This window comes from Saccopteryx bilineata, chromosome 6, assembly GCF_036850765.1.
Source record: "Saccopteryx bilineata isolate mSacBil1 chromosome 6, mSacBil1_pri_phased_curated, whole genome shotgun sequence".
In the NCBI taxonomy this organism is placed as follows: domain Eukaryota; kingdom Metazoa; phylum Chordata; class Mammalia; order Chiroptera; family Emballonuridae; genus Saccopteryx; species Saccopteryx bilineata.
This window is the reverse complement of record NC_089495.1, coordinates 30579877-30594198: the sequence shown is the minus strand read 5'-3', so window position 1 is coordinate 30594198 and position 14322 is coordinate 30579877. Positions and strand designations below refer to the sequence as shown.

General features: G+C 38.1%; 1 protein-coding gene across 1 annotated transcript in view; it reads right to left on the bottom strand.

Annotated features, from left to right (window-relative positions):
- Window positions 1–14322, bottom strand: part of ADAM9 (ADAM metallopeptidase domain 9) — a 150215-nt gene that overhangs the window by 62459 nt on the left and 73434 nt on the right. The window contains exons 13-15 of the mRNA XM_066235015.1: window positions 13763–13855; window positions 12484–12679; window positions 5308–5413 (exon numbers count right to left, since the gene is read on the bottom strand). Of these exons, the coding sequence (XP_066091112.1) occupies window positions 5308–5413; window positions 12484–12679; window positions 13763–13855 (395 nt within the window). The remainder of the gene's footprint in view (window positions 1–5307; window positions 5414–12483; window positions 12680–13762; window positions 13856–14322) is intronic.

Here is a 14322-nt window from a genome sequence, read left to right as displayed (position 1 = left end):
ACTTGGTTCCTATTCTACTAAAAGTCTTCCAAAAAATTGAAGAAGAAGCAATACTTCCAAACGCATTTTATGAGGCCAACATAACCTTCATACCAAAACCAGGCAAGGATGGCACAAAAAAAGAAAACTACAGACCAATATCTCTAATGAATACAGATGCTAAAATACTAAACAAAATACTAGCAAATCGAATACAACAACATATTAAAAAAATAATACATCATGATCAAGTGGGATTCATCCCAGAATCTCAAGGATGGTTCAACATACGTAAAATGGTTAACATAATACACCATATCAACAAAACAAAGAACAAAAACCACATGATCTTATCAATAGACGCACAAAAGGCTTTTGATAAAATACAACACAATTTTATGTTTAAGACTCTCAACAAAATGGGTATAGAAGGAAAATATCTCAACATGATAAAGGCCATATATGATAAACCATCAGCTAACATTGTATTAAATGGCACAAAACTGAAGCCTTTTCCCCTTAAATCAGGAATAAGACAGGGTTGTCCACTCTCTCCACTCTTATTTAATGTGGTACTAGAGGTTCAAGCCAGAGCAATCAGACAAGACAAAGAAATAAAAGGCATCCATGTCGGAAAAGAAGAAGTAAAGGTATCACTTTTTGCAGATGATATGATCCTATACATTGAACACTCCAAAGAATCCACAAAAAGACTACTAGAAACAATAAGCCAATACAGTAAGGTCGCAGGATACAAAATTAACATTCAGAAGTCAATAGCCTTTCTATATGCCAACAATGAAACATTTGGAAACGAACTCAAAAGAATAATCCCCTTCACAATTGCAACAAAAAAAATAAAATACTTAGGAATAAACATAACAAAGAATGTAAAGGACTTATATAATGAAAACTATAAACCATTGTTAAGGGAAATCGAAAAAGATATAATGAGATGGAAGAATATTCCTTGTTCTTGGTTAGGAAGAATAAATATAATCAAGATGGCCATATTACCCAAAGCAATATACAAATTTAATGCAATTCCCATCAAAATTCCAATGACATTTTTTAAATAAATAGAGCAAAAAATCATCAGATTTATATGGAACTATGAAAAACCCCAAATAGCCAAAGCAATCCTAAAGAAAAAGAATGAAGCTGGGGCATTACAATACCTGACTTCAAGCTCTATTATAGGGCCACGACAATCAAAACAGCATGGTATTGGCAGAAAAATAGACACTCAGACCAATGGAACAGAATAGAAAGTCCAGAAATAAAACCACATATATATAGTCAAATAATTTTTGATAAAGGGGCCAACAACACACAATGGAGAAAAGAAAGCCTCTTCAATAAATGGTGCTGGGAAAACTGGAAAACTGGAAAGCCACATGCAAAAGAATGAAACTGGACTACAGTTTGTCCCCCTGTACGAAAATTAACTCAAAATGGATCAAAGATCTAAACATAAGACCTGAAACAATTAAGTACATAGAAGAAGGAAGACATAGGTACTCAACTCATGGACCTGGGTTTTAAAGAGCATTTTATGAATTTGACTCCAAAGGCAAGAGAAGTGAAGGCAAAAAGTAATGAATGGGACCACATCAGACTAAGAAGTTTTTGCTCAGCAAGAGAAACTGATAACAAAATAAACAGACAACCAACTAAATGGGAAATGATATTTTCAAACAACAGCTCAGATGAGGGCCTAATATCCAAAATATACAAAGAAATCATAAAACTCAACAACAAATAAACAAACAATCCAATAAAAAAATGGGAAGAGGACATGAATAGACACTTCTCCCAGGAAGAAATACAAATGGCCAACAGATATATGAAAAGATGCTCATCTTCTTTAGTTATTAGAGAAATGCAAATCAAAACTGCAATGAGATACCACCTCACACCTGTTAGATTAGCTATTATTAACAAGAGAGGTAATAGCAAATGTTGGAGAGGCTGTGGAGAAAAAGGAACCCTCATACACTGTTGGTGGGAATGTAAAGTATTAGTACAACCATTATGGAAGAAAGTATAGTGGTTCCTCAAAAAACTGAAAATAGAACTACCGTATGACCCAGCAATCCCTCTACTGGGTATATACCCCAAAAACTCAGAAACATTGATACGTAAAGACACATGTAGCCCCATGTTCATTGCAGCATTGTTCACAGTGGCCAGGACATGGAAACAACCAAAAAGCCCATCAATAGATGACTGGATAAAGATGTGGCACATATACACTATGGAATACTACTCAGCTGTAAGAAATGATGACATCGGATCATTTACAGCAAAATGGTGGGATCTTGATAACATTATGCGAAGTGAAATAAGTAAATCAGAAAAAACCAGGAACTGCATTATTCCATATGTAGGTGGGACATAAAAGTGACACTAAGAGACATTGATAAGAGTGTGGTGGTTACGGGGGGATGGGGGAGAAGGAGAGGGAAAGGGGGAGGGGGAGGGGCACAAAGAAAACTAAATAGAAGGTGACAGAGGACAATCTGACTTTGGGTGATAGGTATGCAACATAATTGAACGACAAGAAAACCTGGACATATTACATGTTATCTTTGAATATATGTATCCTGATTTATTGATGTCGCCCCATAAAATTAAATTATTTAAAAAAATTAAAAAAAAAGAAAGTATCTACAAAGAGTCTTAAAACCATTCCCCATATTCTTTGAGAAAAATCTATGGCAATATTCAGAGAAAGAAACATAGCCTTGTTTAAAATAGAAAATTACTGGAAAAACATAAATTTCTAACATAAGGAAGTAGTTAAAAGAAGCTAAGTACATCCTATAAATGCTCTTAATATAGTGGAAAGTGAATACATCAATTTATAAGACAGAATAAATCGAAGTATCTCTGGATGGCAGGCCCATAAGTGATCACTTTCTTTACATTTTTCTAGATTTTATATATTATCTATAATGAAGATGATTGTAGACAGTGAAGATGATAAAAATGATGAATCCTACAATGAATTCTTCTTAATACTAACATCCATCAATTCATACAGTATTCAAAACAACACTTAGAAATAGGTACCATTATTAGCCCCATTTTATAGGAGAGAAAAGTGAGAGATGCAACTGAAACAACTTATCCAAAGTCTAGAGATCTTAGTGGTTAAAGCAGGATGCAAACTCAGAGTCCGACTTCAAATGTGTATTCCTAATGACTATACTACATTATCCTTAATAGATATCCTATAAAACAATTATAAAATATTTTCAAATCAGCTATCCAGTAATTTATAAGTTTTATAAGTATGATTTCTGTATTTTCATCAGCATATTCATGAAAAAATAGAAACAGAACCAGGCTAAAGAGAAGGACAAGGAATATCTAGCATACTCTAAATCTGCATTAATCCACTTATCCCAAGGTTTTTTGTGGTTTTTTTTTAAGATTTTTTATTCATTATAGAGAGGGGAGAGAGAGAGAGAAGGGGGGAGGAGCAGGAAGCATCAACTCCCATATGTGCTTTGACCAGGCAAGCCCAGGGCTTTGAACCGGCAACCTCAGCGTTTCCAGGTTGACACTTTATCCACTGCGCCACCACAGGTCAGGCATCCCAAGGTTTTTTCATTCAGTCAGTTACACTAATTCTCCACCCATTAGCAGTTATATAAAATATTTCCAGGGTAATATACTATATATAAATTTATTACGAATAATCATTTGACTTCACCAGAAAAACAGTGCTTTCTAAATGCAAGAGAATTTATATCTACAACTACTTTTGAGACTACACAAGATATAGTCAAAACAGCTATGTTCATTACCCCTTTTGAAAAACTTTCTTGCTTTCTCACTGTCCTCAATCCACTGTTACAAAAGTCTCAAGAAAAGTATTAAGAGGGATATCTGAGGAAGTGTTCCTTAGAAAAGTCATACTTGAACTGAGATCTGAACGGGAGAGGAGAGAGTGCCCATCAGAAGGAACAGCATATGTCGAGGCACTGTGGCAGAAGGCAGGCCAGTATAACCAAAGCAGGGTAGAGAAATACGACCTACAAATAAACACATTAAAGAAGCACCCAGAAACATATAAAAAATACTAGAAGAACATTCCACACAAAAGCCAAGAAAAAGGTTTCTTCAAGAAAGAGAAAATGATCAACATAGGTGAATGCCACTGAAAGGTCAAGTAAACCTAAAAATGTCTGTTGGTTTTAGTGACACAGAGGTCACTATAATTTCTTCTTAGTAAGCATTGTTTTGCTACTGCTGCTTAGCTTAACTGGCAGTGGAGGTGGTGGAGTGAGGAGAGGTTCACGGTGTTATAGAATTATTCCAATTATGTAAGATGACTGTGTGTGTGTATTAATACACAGAAACAAAAAAAAAGGAAATTCACTGAAATTAGTGAACAGTATGGTTTGAGATTATGGATGACTATTTTCTCATTTATAATTTTTAATATTATTATTTTTATATAAGTAAATGTTATAGAAAAGGGTTTTAATTTATCACTTTTAAATTATAGAACTAGGAGGAAATATTGAAATACAAACTTAATTCTGTACCTTTATGGATTCAGCAGCATAACTTTTTTTTTTTTTTTTTTGTATTTTTCCGAAGCTGGAAACGGGGATAGACAGTCAAGTCAGACTCCCGCATGCGCCCGACCGGGATCCACCCGGCACCAGGGGTTGATGCTCTGCCCACCAGGGGGCGATGCTCTGCCCCTCCGGGGCGTCGCTCTGTCGCGACCAGAGCCACTCTAGCGCCTGGGGCAGAGGCCAAGGAGCCATCCCCAGCGCCCGGGCTATCCTTGCTCCAATGGAGCCTTGCTGCGGGAGGGGAAGAGAGAGACAGAGAGGAAGGAGAGGGGGAGGGGTGGAGAAGCAGATGGGCGCTTCTCCTGTGTGCCCTGGCCGGGAATCGAACCCGGGACTTCTACACGCCATGCCGATGCTCTACCACTGAGCAAACCGGCCAGGGCCAACAGCATAACTTTTTAATGAAAGAAGGAAGGAGGAAGAGTATTTATTTGAGGTTCTTACTATAGAACATAGGTAAACAGAGTAAGTCTAAAAACCTTTAGATTTTAACAGGTAATGTCATAAGGGATGATTTATTTTACCAGTTCTATTCAGAGTCTCTCTGAAACTTTGTGCTGCAAAGTTGTTAAGTTTGAAAAGTTAGGCACTGAAGGAGGAGAGAGTCGGCAGTGACAAGGAGTTATAAAAGATACTGGAGATGACTGGTGTTACAATCTGTCACATTCCTCTGTAACCTCAATCTGTCACATTCCTCTGTAACCTCAATCTGTCACATTCCTTTATAACTTACCCAGTGGCACACTTCTTGTATTCATTGCCAGAGAAACCACAATTGCCAAATCTGTCACCTTTAGAATTCACATCAATGAAACAATCTCTTGGGGCAGCCTTGGCTTCTGTAATATTAAAAATTTCTTTTTAATATTATGGCAACTTAATTCAGAAATAAAAGTATTCTCTATGACAGACCATATACCTAGATGAACTGCCTCAATATCTTTTAAAAGGTTTCAAGTTTTACAGATAAAGCATTTTTGTTCCACATTTTATACTTAACAACCAAATGTAAAAATAAAGCTTATATTGTCTTAAACATTAGCCAAAAGGCCCTAAAAGAGGTGTCATTAAACAAAATGAAACTATAAATAAATTAAAACCCATAGACAATGTGGGTAGCATTTTCAGCATAGTCATTGTCACTGCTCTCAAACACATACCCACTGCACTTCTGGTTCAACCTGGTGGGGAAGAATTGATGAAAGTATTGCCAGCTATTATAATTTTTTTATTTCTCATACATGGATGTTAATTTATGTATTCTTAGTAAGTAAATAGACTGACAAACAGCCATGATAGTTGATAAAGTATCGATTCATTCTTGCTTTCTTCTATTTTATATATGTATCACTTAATGTTTAATTTTTTCCACTTAATTATATATTCCTAAAAATAATTTTTTAAAAAATATTTTAAGCCAGTACTTTCTATTTAATATAGGAAATCCACTTGCCTACCATATACATCTAGTACTCTGTTGTTTAGTTTAAAAGAGAATGGATATGGGTGAAAGGACATGGACTGAAAAAGAAGCAAAGTATCAAGAAATATGAAACGTGAGTACAGAACACTGGCATGGGAGTAACGGCCGCAGGGCAATACCCAGGCAAAGCTCTTTTACAGAATGGAAATAGCTATAAAAATTTCAGATAATTTCCAAAGAAAATAATTACTGTGGTTCCTTTAGTTCTAGACCTTTTTGCAGGCCTCTATAACATCTTTGCTAAATAAGAGTATTCACTTCATTAAGATGCCTATCTGAAATTACTTTTTTAGTCTGGAATAACCTGCCTATTCCTGTAAAATATATAAATCAGAGGTTGACAGATCTCAACTACTCTTGCCCGTAGCCTGACTAACATAAATAAGTTCCATTTAATTCTTAGTCTTCTGTTCTCCTGTTTCTCTTATCCACCATAAGGTAAGGACACAACAGAAACTAAAGAGAGCAAAAGTCTGATCAAAAACAACTACTCAAGCTTTGAAGAAATAAATCCAGCATTTGTGCCAAACACCCAATGAGTGTGTGAGACTGGCTGACTGCTCCTGATTATCCACAGATGGGGAGGGGGGTGGTGGTAAGGGGGGAACTCGGGTATTCAAATTCCCAGCTCAGTGACTGTGTTAATAACCTGAAAGCTATGTGTGACCTGAACAAGACCCTTATCTCTTGTAGTAATAGAGCTGAGATTGCTAAATACCAAACCCAGAATCTCATTCTCCAACAGGCTGGATTACAACCCAAAATGAACTCCCAGTCTCATGGGGTGTCTAGTGCTAAGTTGAGGGCAGCAATTGTGAAAGAATGAGATCCTGAAAGTTGGAATGAGGAGGTGTGGGAAGGCCCTGATGAAGCTGGGGACGCTGGGCTGCTCATTTCTGATAAATTTCCTTTGTCAGGGAAGCAGCCTCTCCACCCCAGTCTAAAAGGATTAAGAGTGCCTGAGGGAATTATAGTGGCATTCCTGAGGAAACTGCCACGCAAGACAATGGTGAGTGGCCTGGGGACTCATCCCTCACACCCTTTTTGCTTCTAGACCCCTAACTAGACTCAAATTGCAGCAGACTCCTACGTCTTACATAATAAATGTGACCCATAAGAAGGTGTGCTACACACCAATTGAACAACTTGGATTTTCAAATTTTACACACAAAAATCTGGAGAATATGTGGGAGAATGAATGGGGGATAGTTAAGGGCAAAAGAAACAAAGATGAATCAAGTGAAATGTATTGATATGAGCAGAGATTCTGCATTTAATTGTTGTAGCAAGGGGAGTTAGGGCTTTAACAGTTTGTGTGTTTGGTTGGCTAAAACATGAACCAGACAGCAGCCCACAGTAAGCAAGTTGGAAATATTGGACCTGCCATGATTAAATATAGAAAAGAGATCCACGAATTTACCGAGATTGAAATGCAAGAGTGGATCTTCCTTTTAAAACCTACTCACTTGCTCTGACAGGAACCAGGAGACACATCTTTCACCATGATGAGAAATAAATTTGTCAGGGAAGCCCCGGCATACCTAAATAGCTCTGTGATCACTCTGCTCTGTAGGCCACTTTACATTGGAAACTACAGTCTCTCAGCTGGGACACTTACATACAATGGAAGTAAATGGACCCCCAGTAATGGACATTATGTAAATGGACATAATGTGCCCAGTGCAAAGGCACTTAACTGCAAAGGCAATAGGGAACACACTGACCACAACAGGGAGCAAAGTCAAAGTCTGACTTGCACAGACCTATGGCATTGGTTAAGGTAATCATGATGTTTCAAGATGTGAAAAATAGAAAACCTACTGCTAAAATTTTGCTAGATCTATAGAAGCAGAAAAGTTCTAGGTCAAGTGAACAAAGGTCTAACATGAAGCAAAATAACTGAGTCATGAGCCCTCAATCAATTCCCAGACTTGAGTCATATTACAGATCCAGACCTCTAAAATAAAAGAGAAGACCCTAACTGCCAAAATTTTCTATTGTTAGTCTTTCTCTCATCATACCCCAACAGGACTTATGGCCTTTCACTTGTACAACTGTACACTGTGGAAAAGGAGATAATCAGACTATTCAGGTATTACACTAGACACTGGTTCTGAATTGACACTAATTCCAGGAGACCCAATTATAATCTATCAGTGTAAGGACTTATGGAGGTAGGTGATCAATGGAGTTCTACCTCAGGTCTGCCTCACAGTGTGGCCAGTGGGTCCCCAAACACATCCTGTGGTTATCTCCCTGGTTCCAGAATGGATAATTGGAATAGACAGAAAAGCAGCTAACAGAATCCCCACATTGGCTCCCTGACCCATGGAGTGAGAGCTATTCTGATGGGAAAGGCCAAGTGGAAGCCACTGGAAATGCCTCTACAGAGGAAAATAGTAAATTAAAGATAATACCACAATTCTTGAAAGAGTGCTGAGATAATCAACATCAAGGATATGAAAGATGCAGGGTGGTCTCACCACATTCCAACTCAACTCGCCTATTGGGCCTGTGCAAAAGACAGATGGAACTTGCAAAATGACAGCAGATTATCACAAGCTTTGCCAAGGGTGACTGTAATTACACCTGCTGTGGGAATTTTGCTAGAAGACCAGCAATACACTTTCACTGTCCTCTCTCAGGGATATAGTGACTCTCCAGCCCAATATCGTAATTTAGTTTACAGAAATTTTAACCAGCTTTCCCTTCTATAGGATTTCACAAGATATCCAAGGGAAAAGCACATGAAGATATTTATATCCCATCTGAACACTCACCATAAGGTGACCTCAGCAGAGATTTTAATAATCAAGTGGGTACCAGTCAACCTCCTTACCCAGTCACCCTTGTCATCGCCCACTGGGGTCATGAGCAGTGGGCCACGGTGACAGGGAAGGAGGTTATACATATGCTCAGCAACATAAACTTCCACTCACCAAAGCCAGCCTGGCTACGGCCACTGCTGAGTGCCTAATCTGCCAGCAGCAGAGACCAGCACTAACTCCTCAATATGGCACCATCACTCTGGGTGATCAGCCAGCCACCTGGTGGTTGTTTATTGAAGTGGACTCTTTCCATCATGGCAGAAGTTTTTGTTCTTACTAGAATGAACACGAGAATGGTCTGGATAAGAACTGCCCTCCCTGCGTGCAACGCTTTTGCCAAAACTACTCTCTATGATTGATAAAATGTCTTATCGACCATCATAGTGTTTCACACAGATTTGCTTTTCATCAAAGAACTCACTTCACAGAAAATTAAGTGTGACAATGAGCCTGTGTTTGTGGAATTCACTGGTCTTACCATATTCCCCACCATCTTGATGTGGCTGGTGTGATGGGATGGTGGCACAGCCCTTGGAAGACTCAGTTACAATGTCAACTAGGTGGTAACAGGTTGCAGGAAGGGCACGGTTCTCCAGAATGCTGTGCACACTCTGAATCAGCATCCAGTATAGGGTTGTTTCTCCCACAGCCAGGAGTCATGGGCCCAGGAATCAAGGGGTGGAAGTGGAACCCCATACTATTTCCTCTACTAACCCACTAGCAAAATTTTTGCTTTCAGTTCCCAAGACCTTACACTCGGCTGGTCTAGAGAACTGAGTTTCAAAGGGAAGAATGCTTCCAACAGGCACTACAACAATGACTCCACTGACTAGAAGCTAAGACCACCACACAGCCACTTTAGAATCCTCATGCCTCTAAATGAACAAGCAAGAAGGGAGTCAGTGTTGGGGGCTGGGGTGATTGACTCTGACTACCAAGAGGAAACTGGACTACTATTCCACAAGGAAGGTAAGAAAGAGTGCAACAGATATAAGAGATCCCTTAAGGTGTTTTCTAGTATTACCATTCCCTATCATTACGGTCAATGGAAAACTATAACAACTCAATTCAGGCAGGACTACTAATAGAGCCTTCAGGAATGAAGTTTTGGGTCACCCCACCATGACCAGCTGAGATGCTTGCTGAAGTCAAAGAGTATATGGACTGGATAATGAAGATTATGTACTTTATATGTAATATTATACAATTATATATATCCTCCTATTGGTCTGTTTCTCTGCATACAGAGGACAACCAATAAGACTAAAGAGAATCAGGTGACTCCTAGTTGACTTCTTCAAACAGGCTGAAATTAGCAGAATACTGATACCTCTAAATCACCTCAAGATATCACCAGGCCACTAGTGAACAATTTGCAGTTCAATTAGTAGTAAAAACAAAAAAAAAACAAAAAACAAAAAAAAACTAACTAAACCCAGAGAGAGAGAAAGAAATTATCTCAAAAAACAACAACAAAAAAAGCAAGAGGCCCTGGCTGGTTGGCTCAGCGGTAGAGCGTCGGCCTAGCGTGCGGAGGACCCGGGTTCGATTCCCGGCCAGGGCACATAGGAGAAGCGCCCATTTGCTTCTCCACCCCCGCTCCCCCCTCCTTCCTCTCTGTCTCTCTCTTCCCCTCCCGCAGCCAAGGCTCCATTGGAGCAAAGATGGCCCGGGCGCTGGGGATGGCTCTGTGGCCTCTGCCTCAGGCGCTAGAGTGGCTCTGGTCGCAGCATGGCGACGCCCAGGATAGGCAGAGCATCGCCCCCTGGTGGGCAGAGCATCGCCCCTGGTGGGCGTGCTGGGTGGATCCCGGTCGGGCGCATGCGGGAGTCTGTCTGACTGTCTCTCCCTGTTTCCAGCTTCAGAAAAATGCAAAAAAAAAAAAAAAAAAAAGGCAAGAAAAAAATTTTACCACCTTACTACAGAGCTCAGCTGTGAATAGCATTAATATGACTGATATACAGTCTTCAGTTGTACTGTGTGTATATTTTTTCCACAAAAACCAGGAATTCTCTGACATCAGCTGTGTTTTGACAATTCTACACAATTCTGACACTATCTTCCAGGAGATAATGTCAGATTTTACAGGTTAAGGGGCTCAGTCACTCCACAAGACGACTCACCCCGACCCCGCCGCCGACTTCAGACACCAGTTGCAAGTCCAGATTGTCACCTATATTTCTGACCAAGAGGCTCTAGATCAGAGGTTCCCACAACCCCTTCCTTGGTTTCAGTTGCTAGAGTGGCTCATAGAATCAGATAACCTTTTTACTTACTAAATTACTGGATTACTATAAAAGGGTCTAACTCAGGAATAACCAGATAGAGTAGAAAAGGCAAGGGGAGGGCACAGAGCACCCACGCCCTCCACAGTGTGACACTCTCCCTGCATAGCCACATGTTCACCAAACAGGAAGCTCCAAACCCATCCTTTGGGGGTTTTACGGAGGCTTTAGGACATAGATTAAATCACTGGCCATTCATCATTAACTTAATCTCCAGTCCCTCCACCTTCCTGGACATAGAAATTTCAATCCTCTAATCACAAGGTTGGTTCCCCAGGCAACCAATCCCCATCTTAGGTTAGGTTAGGCCTTCCAAAAGTCACCTCATTGACATAAACAAAAGTCATTTTTATGGTTCTCTTCACTTAGAAAATTCCAAGAGTTTTAGAAGCTCCCTGACAGAAGTACACAAAGACTAAATATATTTCTTACTATAAATCAAAATATCACAATCACCACTGCTATAAGTAAAGTTATAATTAACCCATACTAAAAGGATGGAGAATGAACATTAAGCACAAGTATGACAAGAGTTGACAAGGGTCGAGAAAAGAGACTGAATTCTCATCTTCCATAGTGAGAAATTATTACAGTAGTTGATGACTAGCATGAAAAAAATCAAAGAGCAGCATTACCAAGAGAGTCTCTAAAGACCTGGAGAAAGTAAAGAAAATAATCAGTTAGAAAAGGTCAAAGTGGTTGCCTCAAAGGATGGAGATATTATGGGCAAGTGTACTTTATTTTCTCATAAAACCTTATAAATAATTTGGATCTTTATGTGTAAATATAACTTTAATAAAAATGAAAACTTTAAAAAGAGAATCAGAAAAAGTTTTAAAATATCCTAGATACCTATCAGTAATAGAACAGATTACATTTACAGAATACGATATTCTAATACACTATAAGCTAAATGTAGCAATACATATAGATCCCAAAAGTATTTTAAGTAAACAATGAAAATAGCAGACCCTTATACATATCCCCATACTATTTACATAAATTTATTAAAACTATAATGTGGTAGTATATATGTGTGTGTGTATATATATATATACACACACACATATATACAAGTATATATTGTTTATATGTTTAGAATAAAGGCAAGATAGAGAGTAAAAACAAAAATCGCCAATTAGATTTGGGCATATCAAATTCATGACCATGATGATAGCCTACAGAGGAGACAGGAGGGAAATATGACAGGAGAGGAAATCAGAAAATTTCAATTGAGCAATAATTTTTATTTCCATCTTTAACAAAAACTAAAGCAAAAAAAAATTTAATCAATTATAAATAAAGTGTCTTACTTGAGCCAAAGATGACTTGACATTGAGCATCATAATACTGACACATGCCATTGTAACAATAGGCTTTGTTATTCTGGCAAGGATACCCATCCTGAATAAAAACATCTGGCTGACAGAACTGAGAAGAACCATTGCAATATTCTGGAACATCACATTCATTGGTTTTTCCTCGACATAATGTACCTCCTGGAAGAAACTAGGGTAATAAGATTCAAATTAAATAGGAATATCAGGACAATTCCCCAAAATTAATCAGATTTAAAACCACAGTGTGTGTGTCTGTGTGTATATTCTACAACAACAAATGCTTAAATGACCCAATAGAAAAATAAACAGGTCAATAATAAGCAATTCATAAAAATCAAAAAATATAGAAAATGAAGAAACATAATTTCACTGATAATCTAAACAAATATAAATTTTTTTAAAAAGTAGTATGAATGGAAGAAAGTCCACTGTATCTTATTAAAAATACATCTAGGAAAAATATGGGTATCTGTTTTTACCCACTTATTCCCCCCACACACACACTCACAGTCACAGTTATACAGGAAAAAGTAAACAAATTAATAACCTATCTGAGGATGGTTAAAATGATGATCTTTTATGATCTGCTTTCTATACTTTGGTATTGTTGAGTTTTTAAAGATTTCTTTTTTTTTAACTTTTACTTTATTTTTATTTGTTTTATTTTTTCTTTTTACAGAGACAGAGAGAGAGTCAGAGAGAGGGATAGATAGGGACAGACAGACAGAAACAGAGACAGATGAGAAGCATCAATCATCAGTTTTTCGTTGTGACACCTTAGTTGTTCATTGATTGCTTTCTCATATGTGCCTTGACTGCGGGACTTTAGTAGACCGAGTAACCCCTTGCTCAAGCCAGGGACCTTGGGTCCAAGCTGGTGAGCTTTGTTTTTGCTCAAGCCAGATGAGCCCGCACTCAAGCTTGCAACCTTGGGGTCTCAAACCTGGGTCCTCCGCATCCCTGTCCAACGCTCTATCCACTGTGCCACTGCCTAGTCAGGCAGTATTGTTGAGTTTTTAATAAAATACATAGATTACTCTTAAAATCAGAAAAAATTCTCTAGCAAAAAATAAAAATCTTATGGACTATTTGTTGTTAAAGAATGAGATGCAGAATTGCAAACAAGTGAATAAAATTTTTCATTAATCATGTAATAAAAATAGGGCTTTCTTACAGATCAGAAAAAACAAATATTGATATATACATATTTTTCCTTTTTTTAATTTTTTTTTAATAGAGAGGAACTTCTTACCAAACAGTCTTTACAACAGTCTCCATATGCACATTCAGCAGATGATTTAAGCTTACAAGTACTTCCTTCACAACAAGGGTCCAATTCACATTCCTGTGAACAGAAAATAAAGAAATGAGTTATTGTCATCAATATTCATTAATAAAATTCTTAGACCTAAAATCTATTTCTTTCTACCTAGCTATAGCAGTTAATCTCTGGGAACAGTAATTAATACTTCTGGATTGGTCAGTGACTAGCTACAACTATTTAGGTCTCAACATATATCAAAGGACTGAAATCATAGAGAGCATGTGTCTTAGTCTGCTGGTACTGCCAGAACAAGATACCATAGATGATGGCTTAAGCAAAAAAAAATTTATTACATCACAGATCTGAAATCTAGGCGAGAAGTCTAGGATCAAAGTATCAGCCAGTTCAGTTTCTGGCGAGAACTCTCTTCCTGGCTTGCAGATAGCTGCCTTCTTGCTGTGTTCTTAAAAGGCCTTTTTTCAGTGTGTGTTCAGAAAGAGAGAGCAAGGGAGCTTTCTAGAATCTTTTCTTATAAGGACACCAGTCCT